Raw genomic sequence first — 19,675 nt, forward strand, 5'->3', positions numbered from 1 at the left:
GTCTACTCAGGATTTCCACTTGGGACCCAACCGACATCACGATCTCCACCGAGTCTGAACCCTATAGTTCCCTCTCCACCCCCGTCCCAGCATGCGTGCGTCCAAGCACTCGGCCAAAACCCTTGTAGTCCTCGGTCCTCCTCGCCTTCAAGTCCCACAGCCATGAAAAGCACAAATCTAATGGCTCCACCTTCAAAACAGAACAGGAATCCAGCCACGCCCACTGCAGCCAGCCTGGTCCAGACACGAGGCTGGGGGCCTTTTCCAACCACCCCTCAATTTCCACCACCAGCTTTACAAACGGAGAAACTGAGGCTAGGGAGGGCAAAGCCCTCCCTACAGGTTTCACACAGAAACCCTGCTAGGGCTAGCTGGGGCGTGGTTCTGCCACCACCTCCCTGAGGTCTGCATTCCCAGCTCCCCGGTAGGTTTTCTCTTGAAGCCACTTAGCAGGTCTGATGACACAGCCAGGCTATGTGCGCCTGCATGTGTGTCCCTGGGGAACAAAGAGTCTGCCAGCTGGGTTTGGGTTTCAAGACGTCTGTCCTCGCCCTTGACCGGGAGATCTTACAAGGAGGCTGGGGCCTGAGCTGGGTGGTGGAGCGTGTGGGGAACATCAATCGGACGCCGCCTCGCCTGGGAACCGGAGACTTCACCCAACCAGCCCCAGGATCCTCTGAGCTCACTTGAAGAGGCCAGAAACTGCAGGGGCGGCCTGGGGTTCTCAGCATTTATTTCATACAGCTGTTTAAAGAGCTTGTTTAAAATACAGATCATATATATATATATATTTATATATATAAAATATATAAAGAGGAATTGAGGCCAGCCACCCCAAAGAAAAAGCTATGTTTTATAAATATTTCTGTAGCTCCCACATCCCAGAGGAAGAAAAACAAAACAAAACAAGGAAACATTTACAACCCAAGCTAGTGGTTCCATGTGGTGGGCCCAGTAGGCTCAGACCCTGGGGTGGGCCGGGGGTCTCGAGGGCTAGGCCTGCAGAACATTCTGGTGAGGAGAGGCTGACCTCCCACTTCCCAGGAGGCTGGAGTCTCTGGCTAGGAAAGGTCGAGCCTGTACCAGTCTTGCCAAACCCATGCCTCTGGCTTCTTAGACCCGCCTGGAAGGCAGCAGGTGGGCACTCCAGGGCCTCGGGCTGCCAGGTTATTTTTAACCTTGTCGGTTTCCTTTGATGTCCTGGCCCTCTTTCCCGGGTGGCCCGGCCTTCTGTTCCTGGTGGTTTCCAAGTGGCGGCAGAGGACAAGCCTCCTTCCACGTCTAGCATCTGGAATTCACAAGCCAAAATCCATGGGGCGTCTCCAGGCCCCTTGGCCAGCCTCTGAGGGTCCCCGAGGAGCGGAGCAGCCTCACTTGCAGACGTAGCGCTCCACCGTGCGCTCACACCTGCGGCAGGTGACATAGCAGCACCAGTGGTACTTGCAGTGGCACCGCTCGACCACACGGTCTGTGTAGGGGTTGTAGCCGCGTCCACAGCACATGAGGTCACAGCTGTCACTGCCATGTGACGTCTTGTTGCACTGCCTGGAGGGGGAGGGGAGGTCAGTGAGCATCCTGTCACCCACCAGTCCCTCCACTCCCAGCCAGGCAGCCCCAGCCTCCTCTGACCACGGCTGCAGCCTCAGTCCCCCTTGGACGGTGTTTTGGTCTTTGGGGAATTTAAAATAACCCCCTTTCCCAGGGGTACTTCTCACTTTTCCCTATATTTCCAATAGGCATTCGTCAAAATGAGGGGGTGTTTTGTTTCTTTTGTCTCTTTTCCTATATCTTCTACTTCTAAATACTTGAAAGTGTCTCAAGCCACTGTCTAATAATCCTATCTTCGTATTTAATCCTTAATTATATTGTAACAAGCATAAAGATCGTTTTTACTTTTAGAATCCCAGGATAAATTCTGAAACAAACAAATGGCATCGGATGTGAGGCAAACTGAGCGTTTGGCACTCTCTTGGTGGAGACAGAGGGTCCGTCAATAATTTGCCCCCTTTGAACCAGGCGCTTCCCTCCAGTATTTTATCTTATCCGAGGCAGGCAAGGTCTTTGGGTCAGTGGAATTACTATGCCCATTTTACAGATGGAAACAGGCTCAGCAAAGGGCAGAGGCCTGCTCAAGGTCTCATAGGAGTTTGTGGATAAGCAGGGCTCAAGCTCAGGGGTCCTGAAACCAAATCCAGTGCATATTCTCCCACCCTAAAGGGCAGAGAACCCACGGGCTGCCAGGGGCTGCATTTCTTCCTGAATCAGTCCTGTGGGCAAAGAAGACACTGAAGGTCGCTATAAAACCCAAATATCCTTGCCGTCAGTTCTTCTGTCTAGCGAAGAAACATCTGTGCAGGTTGGCATTTCATCTAGCTGGGCTTAGGCTCGACAGGGATGCTGTCATGGGATGCAGCTGGATCCCCACAGCCATGTGGACCAAGGAATCCCAGAATGTCTGAGGTGGGCAAGCCCTAGACATGACCAAATCCAACCCTCATATTTCCTGATGGGGAAACTGAGGCACAGAATGGGGAAGGGACTTGCCCAGCATCACACAGGGTGAGCACGGGGTCTGTGAGAGCTCAGGAAGGCTTCCTGGAGGGGGAGGGATCATCCAGACCATTGCATGAAAGATGAACAGGAATCTAAGACGAAGGGGAGGAGAAAGGGTGTTGGGGGCAAGGAGGACAAACACCCTGACCTGACCTAATCTAAGGGGACTGAGAGATGGATGGAGGAGCAGGGCTGGAGGCAGGGAGGCCAGGAAGGCTGCAGCCAGCAGCAGCTGAGTAAGAGAAGCTGAAGCCTGAGCTGGGAAGGAGCCATGGGGAGGGAAGCAGGGGAGCACTTTGGAGGGGGAGTCAGGAGGAGACGGCAACCTGCGTGTGGGGACTGGAAGCAGTTCCGGGCAGGAGGGAAGAGCAGAAAGAACACAGGCCCCAGAGCCAGAAAGACCTGGGTTCAAAGCCCAGCTCTGCTTCTTACTGGCTGTGTGACTTAAGGCAAGTCACTTAACATTTCTGGGCTTTGTTTAGTCACTCGACACCATTAGTCTCCCTAGCCTGAACCTGAAGGTCTCTGGATGACTCCTCTAGGAAAGGGCAGTGGAAGGGGGCAGAGTTTCATTTTTATTTCTGGGTCCCTGACATGCAATGTTTGAAACATGGCCTCCAACCTCAGAGCCAGACAAGACCCGCGATGGTGCCTGTGAGGGGGAGCTGGGGAAGCTGGGGCCTGGAGAAAGGGCAGGTTTCAGAGTTTGGAATAGGAGCTGCTGAGGAGGCTTCAGTTCACCAGGCTGGATTTGAGGAGGGCATCTTGCCCAGCTAGGGGCCCAGCCACGTGTACCACCTGTGTACCTGCCTTTTACAGTTAACAAAGCTCATTTGCATCCAACCCCCTGTACCCCCCAAATCCTTAATCTAGTAAAGCTCACGTTTCCCCTCCTCCAGGCAGCCTTCCTTGATGTCTAGGCTGAGTCAGGGCCCCTCTGGGCTCCTCGTTTTCCCTGTCACAGTCTGAGCACTTGATGTCCCTCCCCATCCCTGGTGCCTGCCAGAGCCTCATGTGATGCTGTAAGAAGTGTCTGTGGTTGTGAACCACTGAGATGTAAGGGCTGTTTGTTACTGCAGGAAGAGCTGACCCATACAGCTGTCTGCAGAGGCCCAGAGCTGAGCATGGCAGGAAGCCTGGGGGCGGTGGGGGATAGCATTCTGAGAAAGCAAGGGTGGTAGCTGGTGCTGTGGAATGGGGCCTCCTCGTCAATAGTTTGGGGGCAAGTCCTAGGTGCAGAGTCGGGACAGCTGGGAAGGAAGAGGCCTGGCAGCCTTGGGGAGGGGAGACTGTCATTCACAAACCCTTCCTACAGCACTGACACCACCCAGCAAGGAGGGGCTGCTCCGTAAATGTGATTAGAATCACTTGCCAACCTTCCCAGGTGAGTGGTATCATCCTGTTGGCACAGAAGACGAGAACTGAGCCTCAGGTAGGTGAAGGGATTTGCTCAGGGTCCCACAGCTAGGAAACTGCAGCATCAGGGTGGGAACTATCCTTCCCTGATGTGCACACGTGCGCGTGCGCACGCGCGCGCACACACACACACACACACACACACACGCACACACCGCCCTGTGGATCCAGGGAGACCCTCTCTTTGCTCTGGGGTCCTCAGTGCGCTTCCCCCAGGTCCTCTGGGTTCTAGAATCTTCCCCCCAACCCCATCCTCATCACACCCACCCTGGCTGCCTCAGCCCAGACTCTCGCTCCTTCCTGTCTCCCTGGCCTGACCTGGTTCCATCTTCATTCTGCCTGAGTCTCTCAATCTGGCCTCCAGATGGGAGCCTGGGCCTCCTTGCAGAGCCTGCTGCCCTGGCCTGTGAGGATGGAGCCCCCCAAAGCAGTCCCCCTCTCCTGGAGACAGGAACGTGGGCTGAGGAGGAAGCAAAAGCTGGCCAGGAACCAACTATGTGCCAGACACGTTCTCAGACACCCTCACTCTGGTTCAATATTCTTTTAACCTGGAAGAACACTAGTTTTGTGGAATGCTATTAGGAGCTCCTTAATAAAAGAGTTCCACAGCCAAACACCTCTGGGAAACACTGGCTTAGACAGATCCTTTACTGTGGGATTCCTCAGAGCCTTTAATATGTTCTCGTGCCTTGCAAATCGCCAAAGAGAATTTCCAAACGTATTTGATTGCAGAACTATTTCTTTATAGCATTTCAGGACTGGATTCCTCCTGAACCATCTCTGGGAAGAGCTGCTCCCCTGAATCCTCACCAGCCCTTCCTGGCACATAGTAGGTCTGTAGTCACCACTGGCTCCCTCCTTCTCTCCTGTCCTGAATCGGCTTCAGCAGCTGTGATGGGACCTGCTGTAGGGACGCCAGTTCTGGCTCTGAAATGGGGGACCGGGGGGAGAAAGCTAGGATCTGGGAGGTGGGTGAACGCAGGCGGGGGCATGGGAGCGCCGTCTCTCCACAGATTGCAGGCCGACCTCGCTCTCCTGCTGCCTCTCTGAAAAGCGCTTGTCCTGGTTCCAGCGCCACACTGTGCAGACTTCCTGTGCGGCCACGGGCTGGCCACTGCTCCCACCTCCCCTTGTGCCTCAGTTCATTGGTCCAGCTCACAGGTTGTATGACATTTATCCTTCGCCTATTCATTTGATGGACATTTACTGAGGATCTATTTTATGTCAGGCAGCCTCTTTCCCAGTCCCTGTCCCCCAGCACAGTCACTGTCTCTTCCCCCCTGTCTCCCACACTAGGGGGCAGGTGGGATGGGGGCCTCCCACGAGCCTCCATTCCCCAGGAGCCCCTGCCTGGGCAAGGTACATAACAGCCACGCCCAGGAGCTCTGCCAGGGGCCCCTGGGACCCCACACCTCCACCTGGCGTTCAACTGGGCGGGGACTCTGTTCCCCGAATGCTGACTGTGTGCCTGGCCCCGAGCTGGGTTGGGGCATGTGCCACATGGCTGACGCTTCCTGCCAAGCTGGCGGCGGGCCCTTACCTGTCCTGCGTCCCATGGGAGCCCACCTTCTCGTTCTTCATGCAGAAGTCAGGGGAGCTCTGCAGATAGACGAGCTCCGAGTCCTTCACAGGCCGGATGTCCAGGTCCTTGGGCACAAGGTGCTTGCGGGTGCCCATGGGTCGGTGCACCACCTTGGTGGCCGACAGGTAGCGGGTCTTGAGGTCGGCGGCCACATCCCGAAGCTCCTGCAGCCCCTTCCAGCAGGTGCGGATGGAGCAGGAGCCGGACACCCCGTGGCACTTACACTTCATCTCCAGAGAGGCACGCAGAGCCTGCGGACAGCGGAGGGCGTCGGGCTGGGCAGCCAGAGCCCCCTCCCTGGCCTGCCCCGGGGCCCTGGCCCACCCTTCTGCCTGCCAGTGCTCTCAGGGAGTCACCACCTGCTCCGGGCCTCAAGTGACAGGGCTTTTTGCTCTAAAGGATCCTTAGCTCCTCCTCCAACCTGGGGGGCAGCTGGGAGGGGCAGGAAGAGAGTGGCTTTTGCAGGGCTAACGGACGCCATTTATACACCTAGTGTACCAAGTGCTCTCACACTTAAAATGGCTTCATCATCACAGAAGCCCTTCATGGGGGATATCATTCATTTCTCCGTTTAAAAAAGAGGAAATGAAGGCTCAGCGAGGCTGAGTCTCTTGCCCAAGGCTACACAGCTAGAAGATCTTGGGCTGGGATTTGAACCCAGGTCTGAGGGCAATTCCAAAAGCCATGGCTTTTCATTATTCTATGCTTTTTCTCTCTCACAAAATGCTTGCTGAAAAGAAGGTGGCAGGGAGAAGAAAAGGAAGGGAAGGAGGGAAGAAGAGGCAAGAGGTGGGTGCTGGGGGGGGGGGCAGCCCTGGCCTGGCTGGCCGTCCCCTCTGCTGCCTGTCTTCACGTGTGCTGAGCAGGTGTGTAACTGCTACCTTGCAGAGTCGTTGAAAGGATTCAACGAGATGACATATGTGAAAGAGTTTTGTGAACTACAATAGTTAAATCAATATTTGGTTTTGAAAAATCAGTCTAAGTAAGAATTATGGTGGAGAGGGGAGGCCTGGGCTTGGGGCCTGGGGAGACACTAGCCCTGGCTTTGGAAGTGACTCTGTGCCACCATCTTCCACGGGCCTCAGTTTCTCCCTGCGTACCTGAGGGGCATGAGTTGGGACGCCTTCTGCAGGCCTTTCAGTTCTGCAGTCTAAGCGCCAACTCCTTGCACACAGGACTCAGATCCCTCTGCCCACCCCCCCGCCTGCCCTGTGTACTCTACTGCAAGGGTTATGGGTCCCCTGGGCCTACCCCTGCATCAAAAAGATGGGGAAACTGAGGCACACGGAGGGCAAGGACTTGCCCAAAATCACACAGGGAGTTAGTGAGGAAGCTGGTCAAGGTCCCAGGGCTCCCTACCCCTCACAGTGCCAGGAAGTGGGGAATGAGGGAGTCCACTTGGGTCTAGAGTCTGGAACTGTCTCAGCAAAGCCTGTGGAGAGCACATAGTGAAGTGAACCCGACTGCAGGGACATTCAGCCTCCCAAGGGCACAAGGTACTTCTGAGTCATCCAGGAGAGGTAAACCACATTCAGCTCCTCAGCTCAGACGGCGGGAAGGGGCCCAGGCTTCCTGAGGCCATGGTGCCGGTGCTGACCACGCTGTCATCTACCCTCCCGGGCCCTTGCAGACGGCCCCAGGGAGGCCAGCTCCTTGGCATCAGGGCCCCTGGGAAAGGGCTGATGTGCCTCTGAGGCTGAGGACCCTGTTTGGACTGCACTGTGGGATGGGACGGCTGTACCCCTGGCAGCATGAGGCTCAGGCCTGGCCATGGGCAGGAGTGGGGCTGGGTTCTTGGGCAGGAGGCTGGGTGAAGGGCTCCCAATGGGTTTCCAAGGGTGTGGGGGGGTGGGCCAGCAGGGTTGGGAGGCAGGAGTTCTGGGTCCCTAGCCAGGTTCTGCTACAGATCCACAGGGTGACTTGGCCTCAGTTTCCCCAACTGCCCAAAAATGGCCTGGATGTCCTAGAATCCTTACAAGAGGGAGACCAGAGAGAGAGGAAGGTGAGGACAAGGAAACCTCTAGACCTGGAGTCCCATAGACCTGGGCTCCATTGCACTGTGTGTCCTTGGCCAAGCCAACTAAGTTCCTTCTGCCCCACGTGGTGCTTCTGCATAATGGGCCTAACGGGGCTGCAGGGAAGAGGTCATGAGATGCCATCCACACAGGACACTCTGCCCCTCCAGGACCAGTTCCCCATCTGTAAGGAGGGGTAACAGTACCTCTTCACAGTGTGGTTTTGTGGACTACGGGAGAGAAAACTAATCAAGGACCCACCACAGTGTCTGGCACACCGATCGGTACAAAGTTGTTTTTTTTTAAATTTTCAAAAAATAAAAAGGTCCATTCATTCACTTATGCATTCACCCCAACCTCCTGTGGAATGAGGTGAGGAATTAATGCAACACTGATAATAACAGACATGGAGGGGAAACCGTGTTTAGGAGGTTGGGGTGGGTTTTGGAGCTGGGAGAGAGTCCCCATTAGATCCAAGGAGACGACCCTTTAGCAAGGGTCTGCTGCTCCGCAGCCCTCTCCATGCTTCCTTCCACACCGGCCTTGGCCCAGAGCCCCAGAGGAAGAGCCTGAGGAACGTGACCAATGGGGACCAGAGAGCACCAACCCACCCCATTTTATAGATGGGAACAACTGAGGCCAGGGAGGAAGTGACTCGCCCAATGTCACACAGTGAGTTTAGAGCTCCTGACTCCCAGCTCAGTGCTCCTTCTGCTCCACCGACGTTCTCCAGCCCAAATCCTGGTGGACCCCCTGGAGGAGGAGGAGCCAGGCAAGCCCCAAGCAGCTGGAGAGGGAAGAGCCAGGGGAGGCCAGGAGCACATCAGTGTGGGTGGATCAGGGCCCGTCCCCCCGCCACCCCTCCACCAGGGCACACTGGGCGGCCCTTTTCCGGCCAATTGGCACAAGCACAACCATCTGGGGGGTGGGGGTGGTTACCTGTCTCCCCACTTCACTGTTGTGTAGACGCATCAGTTTATTGGCTTGGGATCCTGTTTTTTTCACCTTCATAGGAGCATCGGAAAACTTGGCCCCCATGAGGAGCCCGTAGCTGAGGTTGTCCGCACATCCTCCCCAGCGGTTCCCGGGCCCGGGTGGCTCACCTGGGACGGGGCCGCAGGAGCAGCCGGGCAGGTCGCCGGAGGTGCAGGCCCGGGCGATGGCGTGGCTGATGGCGGCCGCCGACAGCGCATACACGAAGGCTGACTCCCGGGTCCCTGTGGGGAGGTGTGGGGTCAGCCGGGGCGGGCGACCCGGGGATAGGACCCTGCCCAGACCTGAGGGCCCCCGCCTGCCTCTGCGGGGTCGGGTGGGGACAGGGGCAGCAAGCAGGTGGAGGATGGCACGACGACCATTCATCTGTCACGCCCCCATCCTCCCCCAAACGCACTAGCTGAGCTGCACACTCTCACAAAGCACGCAAAGCCAGCCCCCCAGGGCACACCCTCACTCACACACTCACCATGCTGCACTTTCCTCCCTGCTTGCCCTGCACCCAGCGTTAGGGGCTGCTTTCGGGAACAGAAGGCCCAGTCCCTGAGCTCCTCAGAGACCAGTGAGCAAAGAGCCCGCTGTGGGGTGAAATGTGACCCCTGGTCCCTGTGAATGTGACCTTACTTAGGAATAGGCTCTCTGCAGGTGTAACTGACCTCAGATGAGGTCATTAGATGGAGCAGGGTGCGCCCTAATCCAATGACTGGTGTCCTTATAGGAAGACGGAATTGGGGACACAGAGACAAAGAGGGCGGAGGCCACGGGACAGAGGCAGAGACTGAAGTGATGCAGGAGCACCGAGGAGCACCGAAGCCTGCGGCAGCCCCGGAAGCTAAGAAGAGGCGGGGATGGATCCTCCCCCAGGGTCTTCAGAGGGACCCCTGCTGACACCTTGACTCTGACCTCAGACTTCCAGCCTCCAGCACCGTGAGTCAATTCTTCTGTTGTCAGAAGCCCCCCAGGGCGTGGGCCTTTGTTACAGCAGCCCCAGCAAACTAAGCTGGAGCCCAACGTGCCTTGGCAGTGGGGTGTCCTGGCCTTGCGTCCAAGCAAGTTACCCCCCTTCTCAAGCCTCAGTATCCTTAACTGTAGAGTGGGAATGAAAATACCTACCTCACAGGCTTGCTCTGGAGCTCAGGTAATTCAGGAAGGAAGGAGGCTTTGTAAAGTGCTGCACAAACGTTAGCTGTCAGCGTGTGGGGGAAAGATGAGATCCACTGGGGCATTCCTACCCTTCAAAAGCCTCTCTATGATACACAGGACCCCCAAATCCACCCCCAGAAGTCACCTCCTCCGGGAAGTCTTCTCCACAGATGTTCTTTAGTCCCTACATCACTTTGTGCCTTTCCCAGCACCTTCAGTCGGGATGGTCTAGAATTAACTGCTCCACACCTGTCTGCCCCGAGGGCAGGCTCAGTCGCATTCTCATTACAGACCCCCCACCCCCAGAGCCTTCCTGCATCATTCATTCCTTTGTTCAGGCGTGAGGGGTACCTGTGCATTTGTACTGTCATTCAGGCTCCCCGCACTGGTATATTAACTCACTATATGTTCATTCATTCAACAATTCACGCCCCAATACCCATGTCCACCACCCATCCGTGTACCCATCCATCATCCAGCTATTCACTCATCCCCCCATCACACTTCCAGCCATCCATCCATGAATTCACCCACCTATCTAAACACACATAAATTGATGCCTGAATTCATCCACCCCACCCCACCCGCATGCATTCCGCAGGCCCTAGCAGCCTCCGCTGGCCCCCTACCTCTCTCCAGGTCAAGCAGGTAGTTGGGGGCGAGCTCGATGGAGGAGCAGTTCCAGCGCATGTCCGCGAAGGCCCGGCGGCAGGCCTTCATGACCTCGCGGGCGGCGTGCACGATGGTGTGCATGAGCTCCAGGTTGCTGCGGCACAGCTGCACCTGCGCGGACACCAGGCCCTCCAGCTGCTTGCAGTGCTGCGTCTGGTTCAGCGCCAGGGCCGCCGGGGTCTTGGAGAGCGCCCTGCACACAGGCCAAAAGGCAGCAACCAATGGAAGGGAAGTCAGGGCTGTGAGGGGCCGTGCTGCTTCCACCCGCTGTACCGGCCCCAGCCTCTCCTCCACAGTCTTGGAGCCTTTGCTGGAAGGAGCTGGGAAACCAGGAGGCCAAGCACTGTCCCCAGCAGAGTAACGGCTCCCCCTCCCGCCCCCGTGTGACCTTGGGCACATCACTGTCCTTTTTTGGGCCTTATGCCCTCATTCATAACATAGGATCCTGGCCCCCATCCTACCTAAGCTTTATTATAATTATACTAACAATAAACAGTTTTATAGCTCACAAAGCACTCATATCCACTGCCTTATTTAGTCCCACACAGCTGTGAATGATTACTCTTCATTCAACATTCATTCAATACTGAACATGCTAGACGCTGTGCTAAGTGCTGGATTATTATATCATCATCATCATGGTAATACATACTATTAATTGACCATTTACTAGATGCACAGTGTGAGTTAGGAGCTTCCCACTACGGCTTCGTTTAATTATTAAACCCATTTATTAGGCTGTAAGATCCCACATACAGGCAAGAGATTCATTAAAAGATTAAAGAGCCACTCAATTTGCTGATAAATTGGACTTAGCCATTAACTTGCTATATGACTTTAGATAAATCACTGTCCCTCTCTGGGTCTCAGTGTCTATACCTCTAAACTGTAGTTCCCAGAATGGGTTCCAGGGAGACACTCTGAAAAAAGGGATCCATGGTCAATCAAGCACAGTTGGGGGATGTGATATACTACAACCCGCCTTGAAGGGTTAGTAATGCACATTTACATTTTAAAGGCCCTGAGAAGTCCTGCAGCAAAGCAACAGGCTTGGTTTTGTTTAACTTCCAAGTCTGCTGAGCACAAAACCCTACATTTGAGGAGTGCTAACCTCCTCCATGCTTTGGGAAATGCTGGCCTAGGGGGTCCCTGTGACCTCTAGTGATGTTATAGGACCTAAGAGCTTCCAGATCCTGGTTCTGGGCACTGGGATTCCAAGACTCTAGGACCAGGGGTCGATCCTGCATTCAGCTTCCTCCCAGGCCTTCTCTGAGGAGCAGACTGCATCAGGCAGCCCCTCCTCTTAAGTGGAGGCTAGAGGGACCCCACAGCCTTAAAGGGTTCCACATAGACCCACCCCCTACTCTAGGGCCAGCTGGTCCTCGGAAACCCAGCAGAGACCCTGGAGGGACAGGCGGCAAGAAGGGGCCAATCTTCAGGCCCAAGTGCTAGGTGCCCCACTTGCTGGAACCACAGCAGACCTCACCCAGCGTCAGGACCGAGACCTGGTGAGGCCCAGCTCCTCGAGGCCCTGGCCTGAGATCCCAAGAGAGGCAGCCTGGTGCCAAAGAACGGCACGGGCCTGGGCAGACTCCTGGCTCTGTCACCCCCACTCCCCTTGTGACCTTGAGCAAGTCAGGCAGCCTCTCCTCTCCATCAATCTCCCAGCATTGTCTGAGGGATTAACTCAATGTGGGTCACATGCTCTGCCCAGGGCTGACACATCATGGTCAGGGCTCTGTGATGGAAGCTACTAGATTACTGCGTCGGTGGCCTTTTCCTACCTTAGCTTCCTGCACCCACTCAGTCAAGGCCAAGGGCTTCCATCTGACCTCAAGGCCCCTCAAAACCTGGCCCTAAAGCCCTCTCTGGCCTCCCGTCCTTGTCCCCCGTGTGTCCTAATACCTGCCACACCAGACTCTTGGCTTCTCTGACAGGGACTGCCCTACTACCACGCGTATGCCCAGGCTTTTCCTGATGCCAGGAATGCCTTTCCCCTTGCACCTGTACCTAAATGAATAAATGAACTGGATCTACTTGTGGAAGAAATATTTACTAAGCACCAACTCTTCCCAGACATAGATCCTTTCCTCAAGGAGCTCCTCGTCTAACGGCTGCACAGACCTATCACCAGTTATAAGGCAATGGCCCAGATGTTCCAGTTCATGGGCTGGCCCAGGGAAGAGCTCAGGCTTTGGGCACCAGCTGTGTGAGCTGGGGAAGTTACCCAACCTCTCTGGGCCTCACCTGTTATAAGAAAATGATAAATTCTACTTCAAAAGGTGATGGCAAGACTTAAATATGACAATGGATGGAAAGCACTCGGGGCATTCATAAATGGGAGGGAGTCAGAAGACCTGGGTTGTGGCTCAAGCTCTGGCCTCTATGTGCTGGGCAATCCTGGGTAAACTGCTGCCCCTCTCTGAGCATCAACTAAAAACTCGGGACTCCTGGAGGTCTTGTAGGGGCTGAATGAGTTCATATGTGCTACACCGAGTACTAATAGGTTAGTTTGCTTCCTGCTGCCTCTCTCTGCCATGCCCCACTCATCCTACACCTCCAAAATACAGAAATCATCCCCGAGGCCTGGGAAGCAGACCCAGGGCAAGTGGGCATGGCCTGGTGTCTGTGGTTGGAGTGGCACAACCCAGCCTGTCTGAGATTGACTGTGGGTATCTTGGGCCATCTTCCCTCACTGCGACCCCTGGCCCATCCCTACCCCACCAAGGCATGAGGCAAGAAACCTTTGGTGTATCTGGATGCGGACCTCAGGCATGGTTGCCTGACCCTGCCTATGACTGGGGAACCTGCTGCCTGAATTTCGGCAACACATACTGGATGAGAGGTGAGCACACAGGGACAGATATCATCCCCTCAGCCTGTTTCTTGGTTGTTACGGCCCCTCTGCCACCACCTAGCAAACACTGTCCACGCGCATGGACCCACTGTCCCAGGTGGGCACAGCACTCCCCAGTTTACAGAGCCTCTCATTTCATCCCATTCTTACAATGCCCGAGGGGCCTGGGAGATTATCACCCCCTTTGTACAGAGGAGGACGCTGAGGCGCTCCAGTGCCCAGGCGCTCGGCCTCCTCTGGACACCATCCTCCCTCAAACCTGGCCTCACCTTCCCAGGTCCCCTCTCTACTGGGCTTGGGGCCGTCCACGCTCAGCCTGTCCTGAGCCTGCTCTGCCCATCACCCTTGCCCAGCTTCCATCCTCCCCCTCTGAGCCACTTTTCTGTTTCACAACAGGAAGGATTACAGGAGATACACGAGAAAACACCCAGCACGGTACCCGGCACACAGCAGGCACTCATGCAGGGTGGCTGCCTCCCAGGTCCTTCCCCTGGGCTCTTGCTCAGAAAGTGGATAACGTAAGCTGAGACTTTCCCTGGGGAGCTCAGGTTGCGGCTCCCAAGCAGGGGTCCTCTGGGATCCTGGGGTCTGGGGACCCTGGGCCACTCTGGGTCAGTCTGTCCATCTCTTAAGTCATCAGGCATCCACCTCCCCAGCTGGTGGTGAGAGAGGTTCAATGAGGGAAACCCGGTGAGGATGTTCCCAGATGAGGCACAGACTGCCCAGGTGGGCAGAGGACAAACGGGAAGCATTCTGGAGGTCCTGGGTGGGCGCGGGGCTGCGGAGAGAGCGGCTGGGACAGAGCGGCCAGCTGCAGCGTGCTGGGGGAGGCCTGCTCGCGGGAGCGTGCAGACTGGGAGATCAGGAGGCGGGAGGCAGCGGATTCCACTCCCGAGGAGGGCGATGCGGTCATCTGGTAATTAGTGGTAATGACCGTTTCTAACTAAGGCCCCCTTGGGGAAGTAATCAAGGATAGGGTGGGAGGCGGGGGAGTTACCCGTCTGGACATCTCCTCCGGCTTGCCTCACTGCAGCACACCCCTAATTGAAAACATTTTGGTTTATCTGGGGGTGGGTGCATGGGGGAGAGGGTGGAAGAGAGGACAGGAGGAAACAGGGAGTTCACAGGCGAGACCTATGCCCAGGGTGCCGCTGGGGTGGCCGAGGTCTCTCTCATTCAGGACTTGGGGTTCTCCTGGGAATGGTGGGGGTGGGGGAGGCGCAGAGACCTGGGTTTCAGCTCCAGCTCAGCACATCTAACGTTCCACCTTGGGCAAGTCACTGCCCCTCGCTGGGCCTCAGAGTCCCCACCCCATTGTGGAAGTGGGGACACTGAGGCCCAGAGAAGGGCAGGGCTTGCCCTGACCTGTACACAGCCAGCCAATCAGAGGCAGAGCCAAGCTAGAACCCAGGACTCCTTATCACAGGCTAGGGCTCTTTCACTCCCATTGTAGAGATGAGGAAACTGAGGCTAACATGATTGATTTGCCTGAAGCCTGGCTCATGGCTAGTGAACTGGCAGAGCTCAGGCTGGGACCCAGGCCTCCCAACTCAGGTCTGGTGCTCCTCCTGGCCTCTCTGCGGCAGCTGTGTCCCTTCTGAGTCTCTTAGGACTCTTCCACAAGAGGCCCAGCCCCGGAGTAAGCAGCAGGCTTGGGGCTGACTGGGGTGGGTGGAGCGGCCTTTATGGGTCCTCCCAGCCACCCTAGGCCTTCCCCTCACTGGGCAACCCCCGTGGTTCACAGAAGGCTGGAACCATCCTCCCTGCCCACACTTCTGGTCTGAGTCTCCCAGAACCTGGCTTGGGTGGGAGGTGAGGTAGGGAGGGGTCCCCCAGGTTATTTCTGATCAGGTGCTTCCACCCCTTCTCCCTTACCCCCTACCCCACAGACAGCCCAAGCTGAGTCCCAGGTCCCCAGTGAGTGGGCAATCTGGGTCACTCAGCCACGTTTACTTTCATTTCCCATGTCAAATGCCCCTTTCCTCTTCAGCTCACTTTCCAAAGCCCAGGGCAGCAGGGTCCTCTGGGACATCCCCAGGACAGCTGAGTCTCCTGGATGAGTCCCCAGCTTCCCATCCCCACCGTACCCTTCCCTGTGCCCAACTGTCCTATGGCTCCCTGTGACCAAAAGGCCCCAGAGCCACCAACTTAACTCCAAGTCTTGCCTCTGCTGCCTGTTAGGTGTGACACCCAGTTCGTTAAAGACCCACTGAGCCTCCACTTCCTCTTCTGATTAATGAGGGTGATGGCAGAACCCACCTCACATGGTGGTTGGGAGATTCAAATGAAACAACATACATCAAGCGCTTAGAACAGTGCCTGACATGTACCAAGGCCACATACATATACAGACACACAGAGTTGTTATTCTAAAACTCCACTCCTTCTCCTGCTTCCCCCTCTATCTTCAGCTCCAGCAAGAGTTTAACCACTATCAAAGAGGTTTGGCTGCGTGGAGCCTGTCTCCCTGGCTTCTCATCCCACATCCACCATTAATTAACTAGCTGTGTGACCCAGGGCCAGTTACTTAACCTCTCTGTACCTTAGTTTCCTCATTGGTAAAATGGTAGCGATAAGAATGTCACCTACTTCATAGGAGTGTTATCAAAGTTAAATGTCTAAAGCTCTGGGGATTTACTAGTAAGCTCCTATAATTCCTGGCTTCTCTGTTTCCCCACACGCATCGTCCTACCCCTGCTGTTCCTTCTGCCTAGGATGCCTGCTTTGCATTCCATCCACGGCCATCGAAATCCTATCTATCCTTTGAAGCCAGACTCAGAGTCACCTCCCTTATGTGGGGCTAACCACACCTCCTCTGGGCTCCCATGCTCCCTCTCCTAGGACACAGCCCAAAGTCCACTTGGTACGTTTTATATGTCTGTCTCCCCCAACAGGCTGGGAGCTCTTTTAAGGCAGACAGTGAGTTGTACTCATTTTTTGTGGCAGCCTGGGCTATGCAGTGGGGACAGCATGGATGTTGGGCTGAACTAGCCATCTATTTTAGACCCTACCCAGCCACGTGCCAGCTTGGGGGCCTGTAAATTTCTCAGAGCCTGTGCGTTCCCACCGTGGTGTGGGAATTATAGCAGTGTCCCCCAGAACACTCTAGGGGTGAGCCCAGTTCTCGGCCTCTGATCCTCCTTGGGCCGGCCCTTTAACAAAGCCCTTCCCTCTCTGGACCTCAGTTTCCTTATCTGTAAAAGGTTGGTGGTGAGTGAGGAGGGCTTGGGCTCCCTGATCAGAGGTTCTCACCAGCTGCGACAGTGCCAGGTACCAGCAGTAGAAGGAGAGCGGCTGATTTCTCATAAAATTAGTCAGGACTGACTGAGAAGAGCTGGTGCCCCCAGGCTGGGAAGCTGCTGAGCTCAGGCTTCTCCTTACAAACAAGAAATGCAAGAAGATGGGGTTTTCCTCTCAAGAGAATTAATGGATAACTAAGCCCCAGAAGGGGTAGGGCTGGTGACCTCGAGACTGTTTGCCGGTGGCCCAGCCACTATTGCCCCGTCTTCCAGCTAATCCATGAACCGTCCTCGAAGCCCTTCCCCAGCCCATAGTCTGTCCCACGCCTGTCTTATCTGCATGGCTCCCCGCCCCGACCTGGAACTCTAGGCTGTGTCTTGTCCTGGACTTTTCCACAGCTCAGGGAGTTCCTCTACCCAAAGTGCCCTTCTCTCACTGCCCCCACTCACCAAACTCCCAGACACTCCTCAGGCCCATCCTAGGAGCACCACCCACGAAAAATCTACCTAGGGTCCCAAGGATGTGCCCCCCACCAGGTGATCTCCTCTCCTCTGGGCTCCCACAACACCACCCTGGGCTCTCCTGGGGCACTTGGAGTTATTTACAGCCTGGGCTTATCTCTTCCAGACCAGAGGGCAGCTCCTCCAGGAAGGGGCTGGCTTTTACTCCTTTCTCCCTGCCCTCCCTGCCCACAGCCCAGCACAGAGCAGGCACTCCCTTCTGCTGGATGGAAAGAAGTCTCTCTCCCACTTACCCCTCCATTAATAATTTCTATCTAAAGGACTACCCTTCAGCATCCGACGGTTTATGGGGTTCTTTCATGAGCCGCTTCTCATCTTACCCTCCTTTGACAGAGGAGGACGCTGAGGCTCCCAAGAGGCTGAGTGACACTTCCCCAAGGTCACCCAGGTGGAGGGGTCTGGACTATTTGAGAACCTCCAGCTAGGGTCAGGAGACTGTCAAGGAACATAATATTGAGCAGGCCTTGTGTGCAGGGCGCAGACCCTCTAGATTGGGCCCCTTGACCACGGTCTTTTTCCATCTGTCCCTGTGGAGGTCTTGTGCAACCTCCGGCCGCACGGAACAGGGCAATTCCGTAGTCCTCCACGCCCTGTCTTGCTCCTCCCGCAGGTAAGGACAATATTTAACAGAGGAGGAAAAGGAGGCTTAAAAAGGGTGACTTGCCCACGACCGCCAGGCAACTTCTGCTCCCGCGTCTTGGGCACGCTGGCCCGACCCAGGGGGCCCCTTAAGGCTCTCCGCCTCCCCCAGCCACGGGTCCCGGGGCCCATGTGCGTGGACGCGGGTCCCTACTTACAGCCACTTGATGCCATAGCACACATTGGTCTGGAGCGCCAGGGCGAAGAGCAGCGCCTGGCAGACCTGCGGCCGCGCCCTCATCCTCGCGCGGCTGGCGCGCCGGGGGGTCGCACCCTGCGGAAGCCGCGCCGAAGTCCCGCCGCGCGCCCGGCCGCCGTCGCTCCTCCTGCGCGCACGCCGCCTGCAGTCGGGGAGAGCGGAGGCAGCGGGTTAAGGCTGCGCGCGGGGCGGGGGCCACGCCGGGGGGGGGGGCGTTTTATTCAAATTACAAAGGAGGGGTCGGGGCCCGGGGAGGCCGGGCGCGCGGCCGGCGTAGCCTCCCGCCCCGCACAGCCCGGGACGCGGCCGGCGTCTGGCTCGAATTAAATGCCTCCGGAGCGCGGCCCAGGGCTTGTCCACCTAGTGCGGTCCCGGCGGGAAGCGAAGAGGGCGACAGGACCAGAAACTCCGGAGAAACCAGGCAGAGACACAGCGAGAGGGAGAGAGACCCTCAGAGAGCGAGGCTGAAAGACATTTGGCAGAGGGAGAAGCCCGGATAGGCACACAGTTCTCGAGAGGGACGGAAAGAAGACGAAGGGGGTCGAGGGCGGAGACCGCGGGCGGGCGAGGGGAGGAGCGGATTCGGGGCCCAGGATCTGGGTACTCATCTCCGCAATATTGTTAGTTATTATGGGCCTGGCCATTCTCCTTCCCTGCTGGGCCTCGGTTTACCCCCTCTGTAAACTGGGGACACAATTGTGATTCAAATTGTGATTAGGACATAATTCACCTTTTAAAAAGAACATTCACCTAACGCGATCGCATTTTTTCCTCCCAGCAACCCTGGGAGATAGATACTATCACTGCCCCCATCTCACAGATGAGAAAACGGAGGCGCGGAGATGTGAAATAGGGTTGTTCAGCCAGCGAGCGGCAGGTCCATGCCCGTGTTTTACTCGCATGTCTACCCGGTGTCCGGTGAGATCATGGACCGTGAGAAGACAGGGAAATGGGGGCTGGATCTGGGCATCAGTTTCTCAGCCTGTGAAGGGGAGGATGAGAAATGGGATGGCAAAGGTCTTTGTACAGTGAAGGCTGTTCAGGGTCCTGAGTCTCTGAGTCCCTCTAGCGGTGCCCTTCTGGAGGGTCGGATGGTGCCCAGGCCGGAGCCAAGGCTGGGCAGCCTGGCCTTAGCTAAGCTGGGAAGCTCACGGGGCCGGCGCGATGCCGCCTCCGGCCGCCAGGCGGCGTCCTGGGGCCGCGGAGTAGCCCTTACCCCGCCCGCAGGCCGCAGAGTCGCTTTCTCCGGCTTTTTTCATTTTCTCCTTTTTTTCCCCCTCTTCATTTCACATCCTTAATTCCCTTCCCAGCTTCTTCCAAATTTACCAACAACTGGCGTTCTCCCGGATGCAAACACAGCCTCAGCCCCTCTACCCTGGGGAGGAGCAGACAAAAGGATTCCTTTCTAAAGGGTTTGTGGAGTTGGAAAAAGGAGGCGCCTTAGTGGGGGCGCTTGAGCGAGAAGTGGGGGGGTTTCCCATCTGGCTGTGTGACCTTGGGCAAGCCTTCCAGCACCCCAGCCTCAGTTTTCCCTTCTATGAAAACAAGGGACTGGACTTCACGCATTTCCTGAGGTCTTTCCAGCTTCCAGTAGCCTGCGGTTCTTCTGAACTACCCTCTGCCTAAGTTTCCACTATTACGTCTACCTGCGTAGTGTGTGCATGTACGAGTGCGCCTTAAGCAAGCGCGCGCGGGCGCACACACACACACACACACACACACATTTTAAATCCCACTGTTTCCTGGAGCCTTCGGCATGACCCAGAGCAAGGCAGGGAGAAAACTCTGAATTACATTTTCTTTCTCCTCCGCAGAGTCCCCCAGCTGGGCGCCTAACACCGTGGC

The 19,675-nt window shown here is 56.2% G+C and overlaps 1 protein-coding gene across 1 annotated transcript; it reads right to left on the reverse strand.

The window, feature by feature from the left end:
* Positions 1 to 760: 760 nt before the first annotated feature.
* WNT11 (Wnt family member 11) lies at positions 761 to 17,872 on the reverse strand. Its single transcript, XM_030836035.3, has 5 exons — positions 17,790 to 17,872; positions 10,332 to 10,567; positions 8,506 to 8,783; positions 5,510 to 5,802; positions 761 to 1,545 (listed from the first exon to the last, which is right to left on the reverse strand). Exons 1-5 carry the CDS (start codon positions 17,870 to 17,872, stop codon positions 1,371 to 1,373), a joined length of 1,065 nt encoding a protein of 354 aa, XP_030691895.1. The 3' UTR covers positions 761 to 1,370.
* Between the last annotated feature and the right edge of the window lie 1,803 nt (positions 17,873 to 19,675).

Source organism: Globicephala melas, chromosome 8, assembly GCF_963455315.2.
Source record: "Globicephala melas chromosome 8, mGloMel1.2, whole genome shotgun sequence".
NCBI classification, from domain to species: Eukaryota; Metazoa; Chordata; class Mammalia; order Artiodactyla; family Delphinidae; genus Globicephala; species Globicephala melas.

Coding starts and splice junctions, on each gene's coding strand:
- WNT11 (XM_030836035.3), bottom strand. CDS start 17,872: ATGAGGGCGCGGCCGCAGGTCTGCCAGGCGCTGCTCTTCGCCCTGGCG. Junction 10,568..17,789: donor TGCTATGGCATCAAGTGGCT/GTAAGTAGGGAC, acceptor GCCTGTGTGCAG/GGCGCTCTCCAAGACCCCGG. Junction 8,784..10,331: donor CCTGCTTGACCTGGAGAGAG/GTAGGGGGCCAG, acceptor ACCTCCCCACAG/GGACCCGGGAGTCAGCCTTC.